This window comes from Meriones unguiculatus, chromosome 3 (genome assembly GCF_030254825.1).
Source record: "Meriones unguiculatus strain TT.TT164.6M chromosome 3, Bangor_MerUng_6.1, whole genome shotgun sequence".
Lineage (NCBI taxonomy): Eukaryota > Metazoa > Chordata > Mammalia > Rodentia > Muridae > Meriones > Meriones unguiculatus.
Window position 1 is genome coordinate 151,001,847 of NC_083351.1, and position 14,866 is coordinate 151,016,712.

General features: G+C 47.5%; 1 protein-coding gene across 1 annotated transcript in view; it reads right to left on the minus strand.

Moving 5' to 3' along the window:
• Igfbp7 (insulin like growth factor binding protein 7) overlaps positions 1–14,866 on the minus strand; it is a 56,863-nt gene that overhangs the window by 6,308 nt on the left and 35,689 nt on the right. The window contains exon 2 of the mRNA XM_021656161.2: positions 973–1,082. Coding sequence (XP_021511836.1) covers positions 973–1,082 — 110 coding nt within the window. The remainder of the gene's footprint in view (positions 1–972; positions 1,083–14,866) is intronic.

Sequence of the window (14,866 nt, forward strand, 5' to 3'; positions counted from 1 at the left end):
TTTCAGCTGTGAAGGACAGTTGTACAAGAACTGGGTCATCAGTCTGCTGTAGAACTGGGTCACCTCTGTCCACACCATAGTCCAGGTTTCTGGTGGTTTCGTAGTGGCAGCCTCCCTCTGGCCACACGGGGGCGCTAGAGGCTGCCAGGAGCCCCAATCCGTTCTGAGGCTTCTCACCAGGCAGCTGGGAAAACTTTGCTGCCTCCGAGGTCTTTAAGCTGTGATGGAAATTCCACCCTCTGCGGAGGAAGCTTTCTGAAGGAGAAAGTGAGGCCAACAGATTGAGAAAGAGATCAAGAATTCCAGAATTTTGGGTGCCCGGAGGCAGGAATTACCTTTTTTTTTTTTTTGCCTCTCAGCTACATGAACTGAATTTCTACAACCTGTTACAGGAGAGACTTCTGACCAAGGGGCCAAAAACCCAGGCAGAGTCCCAGAGGTCGCCCCTCTGACCAAACAACAAGCACACAAAATAATTGAGACTGTCGTCCAATTTTGAGCTTGCTGAAGAAGCAAACTGGCTAAAAAGGGGTGTGTGGCTTTGCTGTTTTACTTGAGCTAACTTTCCTCTTTTGGCATGAGTTTGAGGATTTTTTTTTTTCTTTATAGACCCTGATATGTGGCCCTGCCACCATGGACTTAGTGTTGGCACCATGCCTTTCCTGCTGTGTAGATTGTGACCCTCTGAACCTGGAGGTGCCAATAAACCTTCCCTCCCTTGAAAGTTTCTGCCAGGTGTTTTGGTCACAGCAATGCACAGGGAGCTAGAACGGAGGCTTTAGGTGTTCATCATGAGTCTTTGAGTTCCCGGGGCTCCCTGCTTGGTGATGCAGAGGCTGCATCAGTGGCCACAGGCTTCACCTCCCTGGAGGCAGGCAGCAGAGTAGCCGAATGGCGCCTTCCTACCGCCCTGGGCCACGCAAGAGAAGCTTTGCAGGTTGCACTACGTGTTCTGAATCCCGCACCACCAACCTTGTTCCAGATGAGGACAGGGGTTGGGATTCCGATGACTTCGCAGCTCAGGTACACCTTGGCGCCTGTGACATTCCAGATGTCCTTGGGGGGTGTCACTATGGAAGGACCTACAAGAGAAGGCAAGAGAAGGCAAGTCCAGCGTTTGGTAGCTCAGCAGCGGTCAGCAGCCTAGCAGGCAAGTACGTGTTTACGAGGCCCGCTCCTCTGTGGCTAATCAGAGGCATCTCAAAGGCCAGCCGGGCAGGCTTCTTCCTGTCGCCAGCGAGACAGTACACTCTTTTTAGGGAAGGCAAGAATTGAAATAAGCAAACCAGCACACACGACAACAAACACAATTAGCAGGAAAAATCTGTTGTTGACTAAATTGTCTTCTTTTCCCCAGCCAAGCTTAAACGAGTTTTATTTTACCAGCTGTTTTGCATTAGCTGGGAGTTTTCCATTAACACAGAGAAATTTCAGTTCTGAACTGCCCGATGTTTCACTTCCGTTGTTTACCGGCATCTTTACTTGGAGGACAGTGCTGACAGACAACCACTCCTTGTTATAACAGTAGGGGAAAAAAAATCTAAGAGGTTATTTGAAAAGCCCTGAGGGCACCCAGGCAATCTTGTTTGTGTAAGATTCACGGGGACCGGTCCTGGGAATTGGCGAGAGGTACAGAAGGGGCCTGGGTGTCAGGGAGGGCAGAGGGAGGGTCTTTCTGCTAGTGGAGGAGGCAGACGCTCAAAGTAGTGGCTGCCTTCGGCTGGGACCAAGCCCCCAAAGAGAGGGCAGAAAGGGGCAGTTCCAGTGTTCTCAGTGGCTGGGTTCCCAGCAGGGAGCATTGGTACAGGGGAGGCACATGCTGAAGAGTGAGCAGGTCTGGGGGCTAGTCAAGAGAGGCCAGATGATACCTCTCCATCCTCCGGGTTCTGGAACTCAGTAATCAATTACCCTTTCTACTGCGGCTCCCATGACTACAAAAGCCCTTACTCAGAATCGACCCATGGAAGGCATTCTTTTTGCTGGACCTGCCTATCTGGGACCGGCTGGTGCTGAACCAACCTGTGTATGGGTGACAGAGGTCTCAACTCACATCCTCAAGCTGGGCTCTACCCACGGAGCCACCTCTCTGGCCCACACACCTCCTTTTTAGTGGAGCAATTACTATTTCCCATCTACTGAGTTTGAATGTCAGGTTTCAGCCACCAGGGCCCTTTCAGAGAGACTTGGAACAGTGCACCTTGGAGGGAGACACAGAGCTGGGAACCTGGGTTCCCACAAGAGGCTGTGGCTGCAGAGCTAGACTCGCCCCCTGGATGTTTAGCCCTGCTAGACTCCGCCCCCTGGATGTTTAGCCCTGCTTCTGGAATGAGTAAGTTAATTATCCGCTCCATATGGGATCTTCAAGCCTAGTTAAATCTAACTTCAGGGTCATCTTGCACCGGGGTCCTGGGAAAGGCGCAACCTTCCTCTCTTGGCCTGGAAAGCTTTCTTGCACAATCAGCATTCACAGGACGTGAAATCTCCCTTCTATTTCCAGTGCATATTAATGTCTTGAGACTGCAAGGAAATGACCCTGGTATGCAAGATTTTCCCATTCATCTCAAGGATTAGAAACGTAAAAGAAAAAAAAAATCTCTTGGGATGCTTTTAATTTTTCTCCCTTTGTAAGAATGTACAAAACAATTACAGTTTCGAAAGCTCTAAATATATTTCATGCTTCCTTCTCTAGGAATCATGGGTCCCGGTAGGAAGCATACACCTACGAGTACTGGCCTTTTTGTCGCAAGGGTGGGCACGGGTAACAGAGCTAGGCTGTGTTTATATGTATGTTTCTGGCCTTGTCTCAGACGTTTCCTAGTCGAATGCCCTGATGTAGACTGTGGGACCCACCCTCTCCCTAGCTTCCTCTTGGCTTCTGAGACCCCAAGGCTTGGACGCCACACAACCGGATCTGGCTGGCCTTTGAACGCCTTTCTCCCACCTCTGGGAAGGTCTCCCCTGCTGCTCTGTCCTTTCTAGACAGGCTGGGTCAGCCTGACTCAGACCTCAAGGGATCTCCAGAGGTTGTTCTGGGAAGAACATACTAGAGCTGGGGGTGGGGGTGGGGCAAAGCTGCCGTTCACGTAGCAAAGCCCCACAGGAATGGTTCTATTGTGAGAGTCGCCTGAACACCCGTGGATTCTACCAACACAAAGTCAAGTGGGAAACACCACCCCCACCCCAACTACTATGAGGTGTATTGGTTACTTCAGGTGTTCAGAATTCTTTCCATTCACATTGCTTAGAGCTTCTACCTTCTACCTATCAGGCTGCCTAGATCCTTGCTGCTTCCTGGTCTGGGAACTTCCTCGGAATGAGCAGAGGAACTGTGAACCATATCCCATTCCCCATCCCAATAACGGAGACTGAATTTAGAATCTCATACATTCTAGGCAAGCACTCTACCACTGGGCTATACCCCTAGACATCTTTTTAAATTTTTTGAGACAGGCTATTTTGATTCAGATGTCCAGACTGGCCTCAAACTCACTGTATAACCCAGGCATGCCTTGAACTTGGGATCCTCCTGCCTCAAACTCCTCCACAGCTGGGACTACAGGCCTGCATGACCAGCGTGGGCTGGGAAACTCCTGGTAAAGGCACAGTGAGGATTCTAGAAAGATGTGTGGTGTTGGTGAGAAGAGATGTAAGAAGGACTTACTGCTGACCCGGGGACACCAACAGGGTAAGTCCTGTGTGGAAGGAGAGGATGACACAGAACTGCTGGCTGGTAAAACAGCCCCCCCCCCAGCCAGGCAGGAAGGTCATCTTCCATGGCCAACAGTCATCTTTTATTCTCTGTGTACCCTAGAGTTCAGTTCGCAAACACCCTGTTCTGCTTCAGCTCAGTGTCCTTTATTATCTTTATCAAATAACTTGTCTTTCCACTCCTTCTTCCTAGAAAACCAAAGAAGATTTAGAATGTACGTCTGTCTCAAAGAAAAGGCATAAGGAAGGAAGGAAGGAAGGAAGGAAGGAAGGAAGGAAGAAAGGAAGGAAGAAAGGAAGGAAGAAAGAAAGAAAGAAAGAGAAAGAAAGGAAAAAAGATAGATTTTAATTCACTTTCAGCTGATTTTCTGAAGCGAAATTCTCAAAATCAGTTCTCAAGGCCAGTTCATGAGTCACGACATTGGCATCTAAGTTATCCTCTGTGTCTAAAAAGGAAAATCCCACATTTTCTTTTCAATGCATAGGGACAAACCCAAGATAAATCTAATTATCTGTGTACCCATGCTCTTGTTCCACTAGGGATTTAAGGGTCGTAAGCATCTGTCTAGCAAATCTCCTGTCTAGCGGATGTCTGACTGTCCACTGTCCCTTTCTTCACTTATTCACCCAGGCGACCAAGAGCCGAGCTGCCAGGGTGCTGCCAGGCATGAGGAAATGTCCACCACAAGGCTCTCTGTACCTCAGGCTCATTCATATTTCATTATCTCAGGTGTCTGTGTCCTAACCAGGCCACATGTCTTTGCCCTCTTACCTGCAAAACTCAGTTAATTCTCATTCAGTCTCCTTTGCTTCTAATAATGTATATGTATGTTTCAAGTTCATTTCCTTATTTTAAAAAATTACCATTGCCATCAAATCTTAGATGATTTTTTTTAATCATTCTTTGAAGGGAAAGAAGAGGGAGGGACGAGGTGGAAGACAGGGAGAAGAAAGAAAAGCCAAAATGAAAAAAGACAACCAGCTCCTTGTTGGATCTGCAGTGAGGAATCATATTCAACATTTGGAAGAAAGCTATAATTTAATTAACAAATCAGTGTCACCTTAAAAGTACCTAGAAGCAGTTAGAGGTCTCCTGTAAATTCTGTTTGCATCTGTATTGTCTCCTCTAATAAAGTTCCAGATAAATGACTCAGACTACCAGGTTACCGTAAGGACATTCTCTTATGATCCAAGAGTAACTGTGTCTTGAGATGTCACCAAAAATACAAAAATGGAAGAATTACAGAACACTGCAGGTTCGTCCTGCAGAAGCCGGGAAAGGCTGTTTTCATACATCACAGAGGACACAGAGGAAATGCAATTAATTTCAACTCTGACCAGCAGTTCATGTGAGCTGATTTTATATAAAGTTGTAAAAGAGAAGGTGGAGTTAAAACCCACCATCCTGTAAGGTGAAAGCACAGGGAGGGACGATGTTCATGAAGTATGTGAACATACTTAGCCTCCTGTAGAGCACAGAGCCCTGCCCATGACCTGAGCTGTCCCCAACACACCAAGGTCGCTTGGGAAGAGAATGCATGGCTCCGCATCCTTGCTGATGACTTTAGACAAAGCACTGAGCCATTTGTACAGAATAAGAAGTTAGGGCCTCTAGTGAGTGTACCTATCACGAATGTTCTAGAACACAGTCGGTAACAGGAAGGTTTTTTATTGGATCAACTGCCTGGTTCTGGACATTAATGGAATGCAGACACATCAAGTAGAGTTCTGTATTGCGCGCTGTGCATGATTTGTTAACCCAGTTTACTCTCCCAGGGACGGAAATATGGAGCATACTAAAATGTCGCCTACTACACAATCAGCTACTTTTTAAAATCTAAAACGTCTGAGCAGAAGACGTCAGAAGTTTAGTTTTGAGGCTGAATATGTAGTTCACCTAATCTAGAAGATGGTCAAAAATAGAATTCTCCCTTAAAGGATCTGTCTTCCAACATCACATTTGGCCATATGATTTGGCTTTACTGCATTTCTCATTCCCTCCGTTATCTCTGATTTCTTCCTCTAACAATCCACTCTTCCTCCCTCTATCCGGGACGACTCTCTGCTCCCAGGGGTCATGATGTCATTCTAGAGCCTTTGCTGACACCGGCACATGCTCACTTCCTTGAGCTGTCCTCTTCCTTCTTACCTTTTCCCTTTTTTTTGAAGGCTGAAATCCCACCTCCCTTGGGCATTTTTAAAGCTGCTGTCCCCACACAGTTCTTCTCTAAGGTCCCATTGAGCTTAGCCCGTGTCCCCCCACAAGGCTTAACATATCATTTTCCTCTGGTGCTTTCTAGGCTGGACACATGAGGATGCCAGTGTTCCGATGGCATCTGAACAGCCAGGAACTGTGAAATCAGATGTCTTTTATTGTTGCAAGGAGGGAAAGCTGACACAGTGCTCCATGCGGTAGCAACCTCAGAATTCCCTGGCTAGACAAACAGAGCTGAGAAGATCAACGCTGTCATGAAACGCCCATGGGCCACCGCTAAGCTACCGACCTGAGGTGATGTCACAGCCACCTCTTACCAGCTGGCTGATCATCCATCATGGTCTTGTTTAATTTTCCACTTGACTTTGTATTGCATTATGATATGCTTTTTGGCTGCTACCCACTAACCAACCAATTAGGATATGTCACCAGAAGATAGAATTAATTTGAACACTCACTCATCACTCAAAGCAAATTCTATGGGGAAGGGCTGCTTTTATTGAGGAAAAAGCTTCGTGAGCTGCCCTCACATACGAAGCAGAGTATTCTGCATGCCCGTGCTTAATATTTTCACATTCTGCTGCCCGCTGTGGAGGTTAACACCGCAGAAACAGCTGGGTGTAAGGGCTTCTCTAAGTGAGGGTAGTTAGCAAACCACACTCACCTTGATTCTTAATGAGGCCAGGCCCTAGAATAGCTCATGGGGTATGGGCATTCATACCAAATAAGTGGAAAGCGGGCCTTAAGGAAGATTTCATACTCCACACATGGAGGAGTCTCAGACTGCTTGGCAGAAGTCCCTAGATTGAGATGAGATTCCGATAACCCATCCAAGGGGGAAAAGATGAAACAAAAGTTTAAAACGGGAGAAGAATAGTAGGAAGGCACTATGGCCAAGAGGGGGAAGGGGATGAAGCAAGAAGAAGCTTCCTGATATTAAGCAAGGGGAAGCAGCAACTGTACAGCTAATTAAAGAGCAGAGCCACCTGCCAAGGCAGGCCATTTTGGGAACTTCCAGAGGTGGAGTGATGCAGGGGCTGGTATGGGAATCCAGCACACGCACAGTCTCAGGGGGTCGGCTGAGGTCAGAAAAGGGAGGAGAAGACAAGGCTAGATCCTAAGCAGCACCGGGCCAGGGCCACGTGTAATTCAGAGTTTGAGGAAGAGTCATATGGTTAAACAATAGCTCCCACTAGTCAGTAACACTGTAGCGTAAATAAAGCACTGAAACTTCAGAGTGGTGGGGCCTTGCCCAAATGCTGCCTGGTGGGAAAAGTGTGTAGAAGCACATCCTTTTCTTTCCCTAGAAATAAGCTACTTGGGGGTGGCTCACCACATTCAGACCATGAACTAAAATCCCAGGGGTTCGTGCAGTAAGCACTCAATACGTATTAGCATCAGCTGCTGCTCGGGATCTCGCCATTGACAGTCCTTTACTTCTCTGAACGAGGAGTGGCATTTCAAAGGATGATTATGGAGGTCTGTGCAGGATGGGGACGCCCTGGGGACTAAGGGTCTGGAGGGCAAAGGAAGATGAAGATTTACCCAGCAGACCTTGTAGCGTGACCTAGTAACGGGGTAGTGGGGACAAGGGAAAAACGTTACAAGCTGGGGGCATGAAAACTTAGAGGAGGCCACCATTCTCAGAACCGGAGCGGTGTCAGTCTGGACTGGAGCCAGGAATGATGGGTCTGGGTTTCGTTACTGCGCTGACACTTTAAACACTTGTTTTTAGTAACCACACAAAACAAAGAGTTTCTTCCTCACAGTTACACATGTTTATCAGTGCAACCCTGCCCACAGGCACCCCTCATCATTCTTCCTCAGATCTGTTGGATTTGGGCTCAGAATATTTAGATTTTATGAGTTTGAGGTGCCACCTAACAGAGACAGGTGTCAGAAACTACAAAGAATTTGGAGGGTTGAGCTGCACTGCCAGGGCCAGGACTGCCCTGTATTAGCCTGGGAAGGCCATGCAGGCTCCTTCCTAGGGAAGGAGTCAGTCTTCACCCTCCCTCCCCACAGGGAATCCCATCAGGTGGCTGTGGCTCACTGGATCCATTCTAGCTGGTCCCCTGCCCCTGCCCAGCTGGAGAAATGGAAGCACCTCAGCCTTGTATTTACAAGGCTGGTCCTTTTGAGACTTCATTACAGCAAACCTAGTGACAGCGTACCCAGGCCTGGTAATGACATTTCCTGGTGGGCTTATGGTAAACCCCGAGTTAGTGAGACAGCCTGTTACGGCTCCAATGTTTGATGTTGAGAATCTCCTTTGGGTGTAGTGTAGCCTATTTTTTAACCCCTCAACAACAGACACAGTATTCAGATGTCTTCAGACTACGCATCTCACACTCGATCCAAATCCCTTCCCGAGGCGTGTGCTGACCAGGGAATGAGGACAGAAAATTGCTTGTTGTGACCTGCTGCTTATGAGGAGACCATATTTGATAGCATTTTCTTTTCTTTTTTTAAACTTATTCGTTTTTATTTTGTGTATTGGTATTTTGACTGCATGTATGTCTGTGTGAGGGTGTCAGATCGCCTAGAACTGAAGTCATAGTCAGTTGTGAGCTGCCATGTGGGTGCTGGGAATTGAAACCGGGTCCTCCGGATTAGCAGACAGTGCTCTTAACCAAGCATCCATCTCTCCAGCCCCAATGGCATTTTCTTATTTCCTTCCCTTTTCTTGTGTGGATCTAGCACAAGTATAAGTGGGGTACTGACCAAGGGTCTGAATGCAGAGTGTGTCCCCTCAGCCTACTCCAGAATTTTCTAGGAGGGTCTGAGATCATCCTGTGGATGCTTCGGTCACATGTGATCTGGGGTCCTCCTTGGAGGGACCTTGCATTACATCAAACAAGGAACGTCCAGGTGAGTGAGGTATGAGCTCCATTTGGTAGATGAGCTCCAACAGGTCTGGGCTGCAACCTTGCCAAGTTGGAGTCCTTAACTCCCACCCGAACACGTGCCTGACTGATGTCCATGCATGTTCAGTTAGGTTGGGTTTTATTTGGTGTGAGCAGATGGAAGAACTGACTCTACAAAGTGTGCCTTTCTGAGGGGACACTCCCTAGTTACCTGGGTGTTTCTTACTTGTATTAACATAACCCTGGAAATCACAGGCCTGGCCTGTCTGGACCATGACTGACCATAATCCAAGGTGTTAAGATATATAATCACTTTTTCCTATTCTGCAAGTGCTTAGGGGAAGTTTCTACAGGAGGCTACTAAGAGCCATATAGACAGACAATCCTTCCCGGTTCTTGGATATCTAGGAGGCTAGATGGTGAGCTTCCAAAACTCCACGTTTGTGAGTCTGTGGCAGTTCCATCCGTTCCCCCTCCCTACCTCCTCAGTCCTTAGCTATCCTGGAATCCTCTGGCACTGGAGGGACTCCCCGACCCACTGTGAGTGGGCTGACTCGGGAGGCTTGCCCATTTCAGAGCAGGCTCGGCACTGACTAATAAGGGCTGCAGGCTGGTTACAAATAGATGTCAATGAACCCTCCTCCCTGGGGGGGGATATGTACGGGCCTCCCAGATGGCTTTCAACATCAGCAGGGCTGGGGCAGTTGGAAAGACGGAAGAAAGCTGAAGTCTGAATTTACAGGAATCCCGTGAAACTGAGAACAATGGGTCATCAGTGGAGGATGAAGTTCCCGGGCATCCTGAGGGCTGGACCAACCATGAGTGACACTTTAGGAACCCTTGTGGATTCCAAAGCTAACAGGCTGACGGCTCCGGAAGCAGCCTTGGGAATCTGATTGTGCAGCAGAATCTGTTTCCAGAGTTTGTTCAGCCTCTGGATGGACCCCCTGGGGGGGTTCCAGCCACATAAGTATGGGTCACAGGACCTTGACCAGCAGGTGCTAATTCAGTTGCATATCAGACTTTCTTCTGAGCATCTGGGTTGGGCTGCTTGCCCCGTTCTCACGTGCTGTATGGCCCTGGAAAGTTTTCATTGGGTGCCGCAAGGCAGAAAGTAGTCAGAGAGGAAGACAGGTAGGAAGTTGGAAGGGAGGGAGGAAGGACTGAGGAGGAGAAAGAACGGCCCTGGCTACTGCCGGGAAGTGAGAAGCACAGTACCATTCAGGCGGTCTAAGTGTTGGAGGTGAATGGGGACAGCCCAGTGAGCTGGCTCTGGGTAACTCGATGGCAGGCCCAAGGCCCTTTCTGGCTGGTCTATTTAACCTGTACAGGCGCAGTGGACATCGGATCGCCGATGCTCCCTGTTAGAAGCAGTGGGCTTGCTGATGTTTCTGAGTCTTAGCCACTCTCCTTGGCCATCTTTCATTTCTGTGAGTTAGAATCACTGGTTCTCAGGCTATCCCACCCTGTCCATTCCTGCCCTCTTGACTCCTGCTCTAGATTCTAAGTACAGATGAGGCTTCTTCCTTGTGAGTCTAGGGGTGCCACTCATGGTATCCCCCCTCCCCTGCTTTGTTCCTTTCCCGTTAGGGCACCTTCTGGCTTTGAGAGGACCAAGGTGTGCTGCAAAGAGGGACCAGGCTTCCAGAGGCACAACGGTTTGCCCCCCTCCCCAAACTGGCATTTGACTACCTCACTGACTGACGATTTACCCGCCAGGCTTTGGCCTCCTTCTCGGCCAGAGCTTCCATGCTTACAACTGCTTGGCAGACAATCCCAGACATGAATCAGCCGTGCATAACTGAGCTCTCCCTGTTCCCAGTGGTTTTCCATCCCAGCCTGTGCCCTCTGGTTATTTTTGGTGTCGTTCTGTGATGTCCACAAACTCATAAGCTCTCTGTTATTTGCCCCAAGTCACATCCTTTGTTTTCTATTCTTCGCTGAAGTGTTCCCGGATTTTTTCCCAGTTTCCTAGTAGGAGTTAGCATTTCTTCTTCCATGTTCTGCCTTTTCTGCTGTTGTTCCCAAGGCTTCACTCAGGACAGAAAGTCTTATTTCTCTTTTGAGGCAAACTCTTCTTGGGTAGGTCTTGGGCACGTTTGGAGCACGCTGCTGTGAGCTTGCTCTGTGTGTCTCTGTGATCTCCCTGTGTGTTTTGTCACAACTAGAAAACAGTTTTTCTGAGTGCCTTGAATTTAGGCTAGACCTGAACCTGAAATCCTCCTGCCTCAGCCTCCAGAGAGTGGGTGGGATTACAGGCCTGCAGCACCAGGCCTAGATGGATGCTATACTTTTAGAAGGACTGGGAACACCTACATGCAAAGTCCCCCAAAGGTCAGGTGGGCTGGGGTCCCTCACAGAGCCAGCCCTCTATCTGCTGGTTTTCCTTCTAGCACAAACACCATCTCTAACCTTGTAGCACTTGCTTAAGTAATTTCCTCATTAGACAGGTGGGATTTACATGTCTTTTTCTTTTAGAACAGACAAAATAAGGGGGAAACTCCTTTATAAACACAAGGGATTCAAATACACAAGGGATTCAAATATTCTCCAAACTCTTGAAGTTGTAGCTTCACTTCTCTTAGATACATTCACACACACACACACACATACACACACACACACACACACACACACACACACACACACACACACAAAGTCAGAAAGAGAACGACAGACATAGAGAGACAGAGACAGAGAGACAGCAGAACGGAGAGAGAGGGAGACAAAGACGGAGAGACAGGAAACATGGGGAGTGAGGGATGGAGAGTGGAAGAGAAAGAGAGGGAGGGGAAAAAAGGAGGGAGGGAGAACTGAGACCTGTGGGAAACAATGTAACAGTTGAGGGAATGCACAGATTCATGGCTGAAGGTCCCTAGCTGGTGCTGCTATTTTGGGAGAAGAAGGGGACGGTAGAAAGTGGGACCTGGTTAAAGGTGATGTGCCCTTGGAACATGTTTTATCCCTGGCTCCTTCCTATAAACATGAGAGAAGAAATGCTAAATCCTATAAGGAAACCGGAAGAAAATCTAAGAATACTCAGCAAAGGACCAAAGACAAAGGGTGCTTCCTGGCCACGAAACGAATAGATCTCTGTTATACCTTTTCTGCATCCTCTGCTGCCTCACCATGGCCCAGACACATGGAATCATGAGCCCAAACAAGTCTTCCCTCCTTTAAAAAGTGTATCTCCCAGGTGCTTGTCACAGCCAGTGAAAAGTCTGGTTCGCATATCCAGAAAATCAAATCTCAGCACTGTATGGTCTCAGGCAGGTAAGAACTCGCAGGAAGGGAGGAGCTCATTTAGGTCTGCCATCCTAATGAAGTGCTGTGCTGGCTGACCTGAAGGGTAGGAAGATGTTGGGCTTCTACCTAGGTTTATAATTCAGGAGCGTGGACAGACAAGAACACAGACAACTGTAACGCCGACAGACTGTTGCTGGCTCTACAACAGAGGTAAAAATGTTTGGCCATGTGTGGTGGCACATGCCTGTAATCGCAGCACTCCAGGAGGCCAAGGCAGCAAGGTCATGAGTTGGTGGCCAACCTGGGCTCCAAAAAGCAAAAAACTAAACAAACAAAAATGTTCTCATCGAGTAGGCGAGAACCAGATTTATTCAGTGGGAAGGGAGCTTTGAAAACAGAGGTGCTTCCCACGCCTGCATACGTCTAATAACTAAGTGTTTTTAAAAGTTTAAAGACAGTGGGTGAAGACAGATAAGGAAATTCCAGACAGGGGACCGGCCAGAATGTTCGAAGATGTTGGTAACTGTAACGTTTTATATTGGCATTGTGTTTTACACTCTGTGAGTCTCTTATCTCTTATTTCATTTTGATTTCCGTAACAATCTTGTGGGCTAATTACAGACGGGGAAACTGAGTTTCAGTGTGTCAGGCGACAGCGATGGCACGTGGGTATGCGTCTAGCTTTTCTGCGTCCTAACGAGAACTTTCATCTTGCCACGTGAAAGACTAGACTTGGTTCTAGTCTGGTTCAGAAAGGAGATGAAATACTGAGTCCTAATGGCCTGACTAGATGCCATTTCATTGTTAAGTCAAGGAGATGAGTTATGTCTGCAAGGTATCAAGATGGAAAGGAAAACGAAAACAAATGAATTAATGTCTTGGAGAAGATCTAAAATTACTAGAATCAGAGCCAGGTGATTATCTACCATTTGGCTTGAAATGACCTCGTGGGTGCGAGAAGGCCGGGTCTGTGTAAGAAGTTTGGACTCTAAACGCCACATAACTGAGAACACCCACCTTCCTTATCCCTCACTCTGGGCAGGGGTTAACCCCACTAAGTGGTCTGCTTTCTAATTATAACTCAGAAAAAGGCAATACAGGGAGCGCAGCTCTTTTTAGAATGAGATTTAAATGTTTTCGATCAGTGTTTACTTGTAAAAGTCAGTATTGGCAAATATGCCTTTTGTTTTGTCTTGGAAGTCCTTGAGGAGATGGTAGATGCAAAGAAATGATCCCCTATAGCCAAAATCCCGTGAAAACCCGTGTTAACACTCAACTCAGTAAGCACGCCTTGGTGGAGTCTATTAGTCCTCATGTTAGGGAAATGTTCTGTCTTTGACATTATACATGCGCTAAGTTTACACCGTCACCTTTATGTCCACTAGAAAAGGAGAGGTCTGTTCTACTACATTATCTACTAAACTACAAAGCGCAGAACAAATCAAATCCTGTGCTGAGGACCCTCCTGGCCTTCTTTCCTGTCACTCCCCTCCTCAACTCTGAGCTCAGTCCCAATAAACTTCCTGTGGTTTCTTCAATGTGTCTTTCTCTTCCTGGCCCCTGGAAAATTGTACATTCCAGTCCTTTTTTTTTTTTTTTTAACAACATTCTTCCCATTTTCCCTAGGTTAATTCCTACATACTCTTACAGTTTCACTTGATTTTTTGTTTGTTTGTTTGACATCAAAATCTTTATCTCCCTTCACTCTCCCTTCTTGAGTTTCCCCAGCCAACCTTGTTCAGAGAATGGGGGCCTCCTTCCCACCCTCCACATTCATCCTTGTTGAAGCCTTTGCACAGTGTGCCTAATCCATTAGACTGGAGGCTCAGGGCTGTGGGGGGAGACAATTTATCCTCTCTAGTCTCTTCCTGAGTCTCAGTGCCTGGCATGGAGGGGGTGACCAACAGATCCCCAAGCCTCGGAAACAAAGCTTCTACCAGAACGCACACACAGCTTAGTATTTTCATGCGAAGCTTTAAACAGTGAGAGTTCAGGAGTCACTCCAAGACTCAGGTTATCCTTGCTGTTACTTATTAAATATGACCTCGTAGGGCTCCCGATTATATAAACCAGCTAGCTGCCACCATGCTGTTCCATGGTATCTATACAGGCATGTTTGAGCATTTGAAAAAGTTTAAGTGCCAAGAGTTTGACTAATCATGACCTATCAGTTGGTCCTCGGCAGTTTGTAGGTACAGTATGTGAATTTTTGGGCTTGCCCTTCCTGGGTTCCTGAGTCAGCTCGCAAGCAGAGCCCTGCAATGGCAAGAGTTGCTGACTCTATGTTTTTATGCTTCTACTAACCGAGGTTACCTGTTAGTAAGTGTGTTTTAGAAAGGTAGCAATCTCATCTTAAAAGTTTAAATGCAACTCCGGAGACAAGAGCTAAGGACTTGCTCTAACCCTTTCTTAGTCAATGTACAAGATTTTAAACTTTGGAGGTCACTGGTTGGCCTTACATTAGGAGACCAGAATGGAGTCTGGAGAGACTTAAGAAGTAACTCTGTGGTGGAAAGATGGGTGCAGGAGAGGCCACTAGCAGAGCAAGTTACACAAAGACGTTAACAAGAGGCGCCTATCCACTTATAGGCTGCCAACACCAAAGAGTCATGGACGCCCTAACACAGGAAAGCTTTCTCTAAAGGGGCAGGCTGTGCTTAGTGGGGTATGTGACGAGAAAAAGCAGAGGCTCTGTGCTCATGGGAAAGGAGAACTTCCCTGTTCACACTTTCATTCTTGTTTGCTTGGGCTTTTTGAGACAGGGTTTCTCTGTGTAGCCCTGGATGTCCTGGAACTCACTCTGTAGACCAGGCTGGCCTCAGAGATCCAC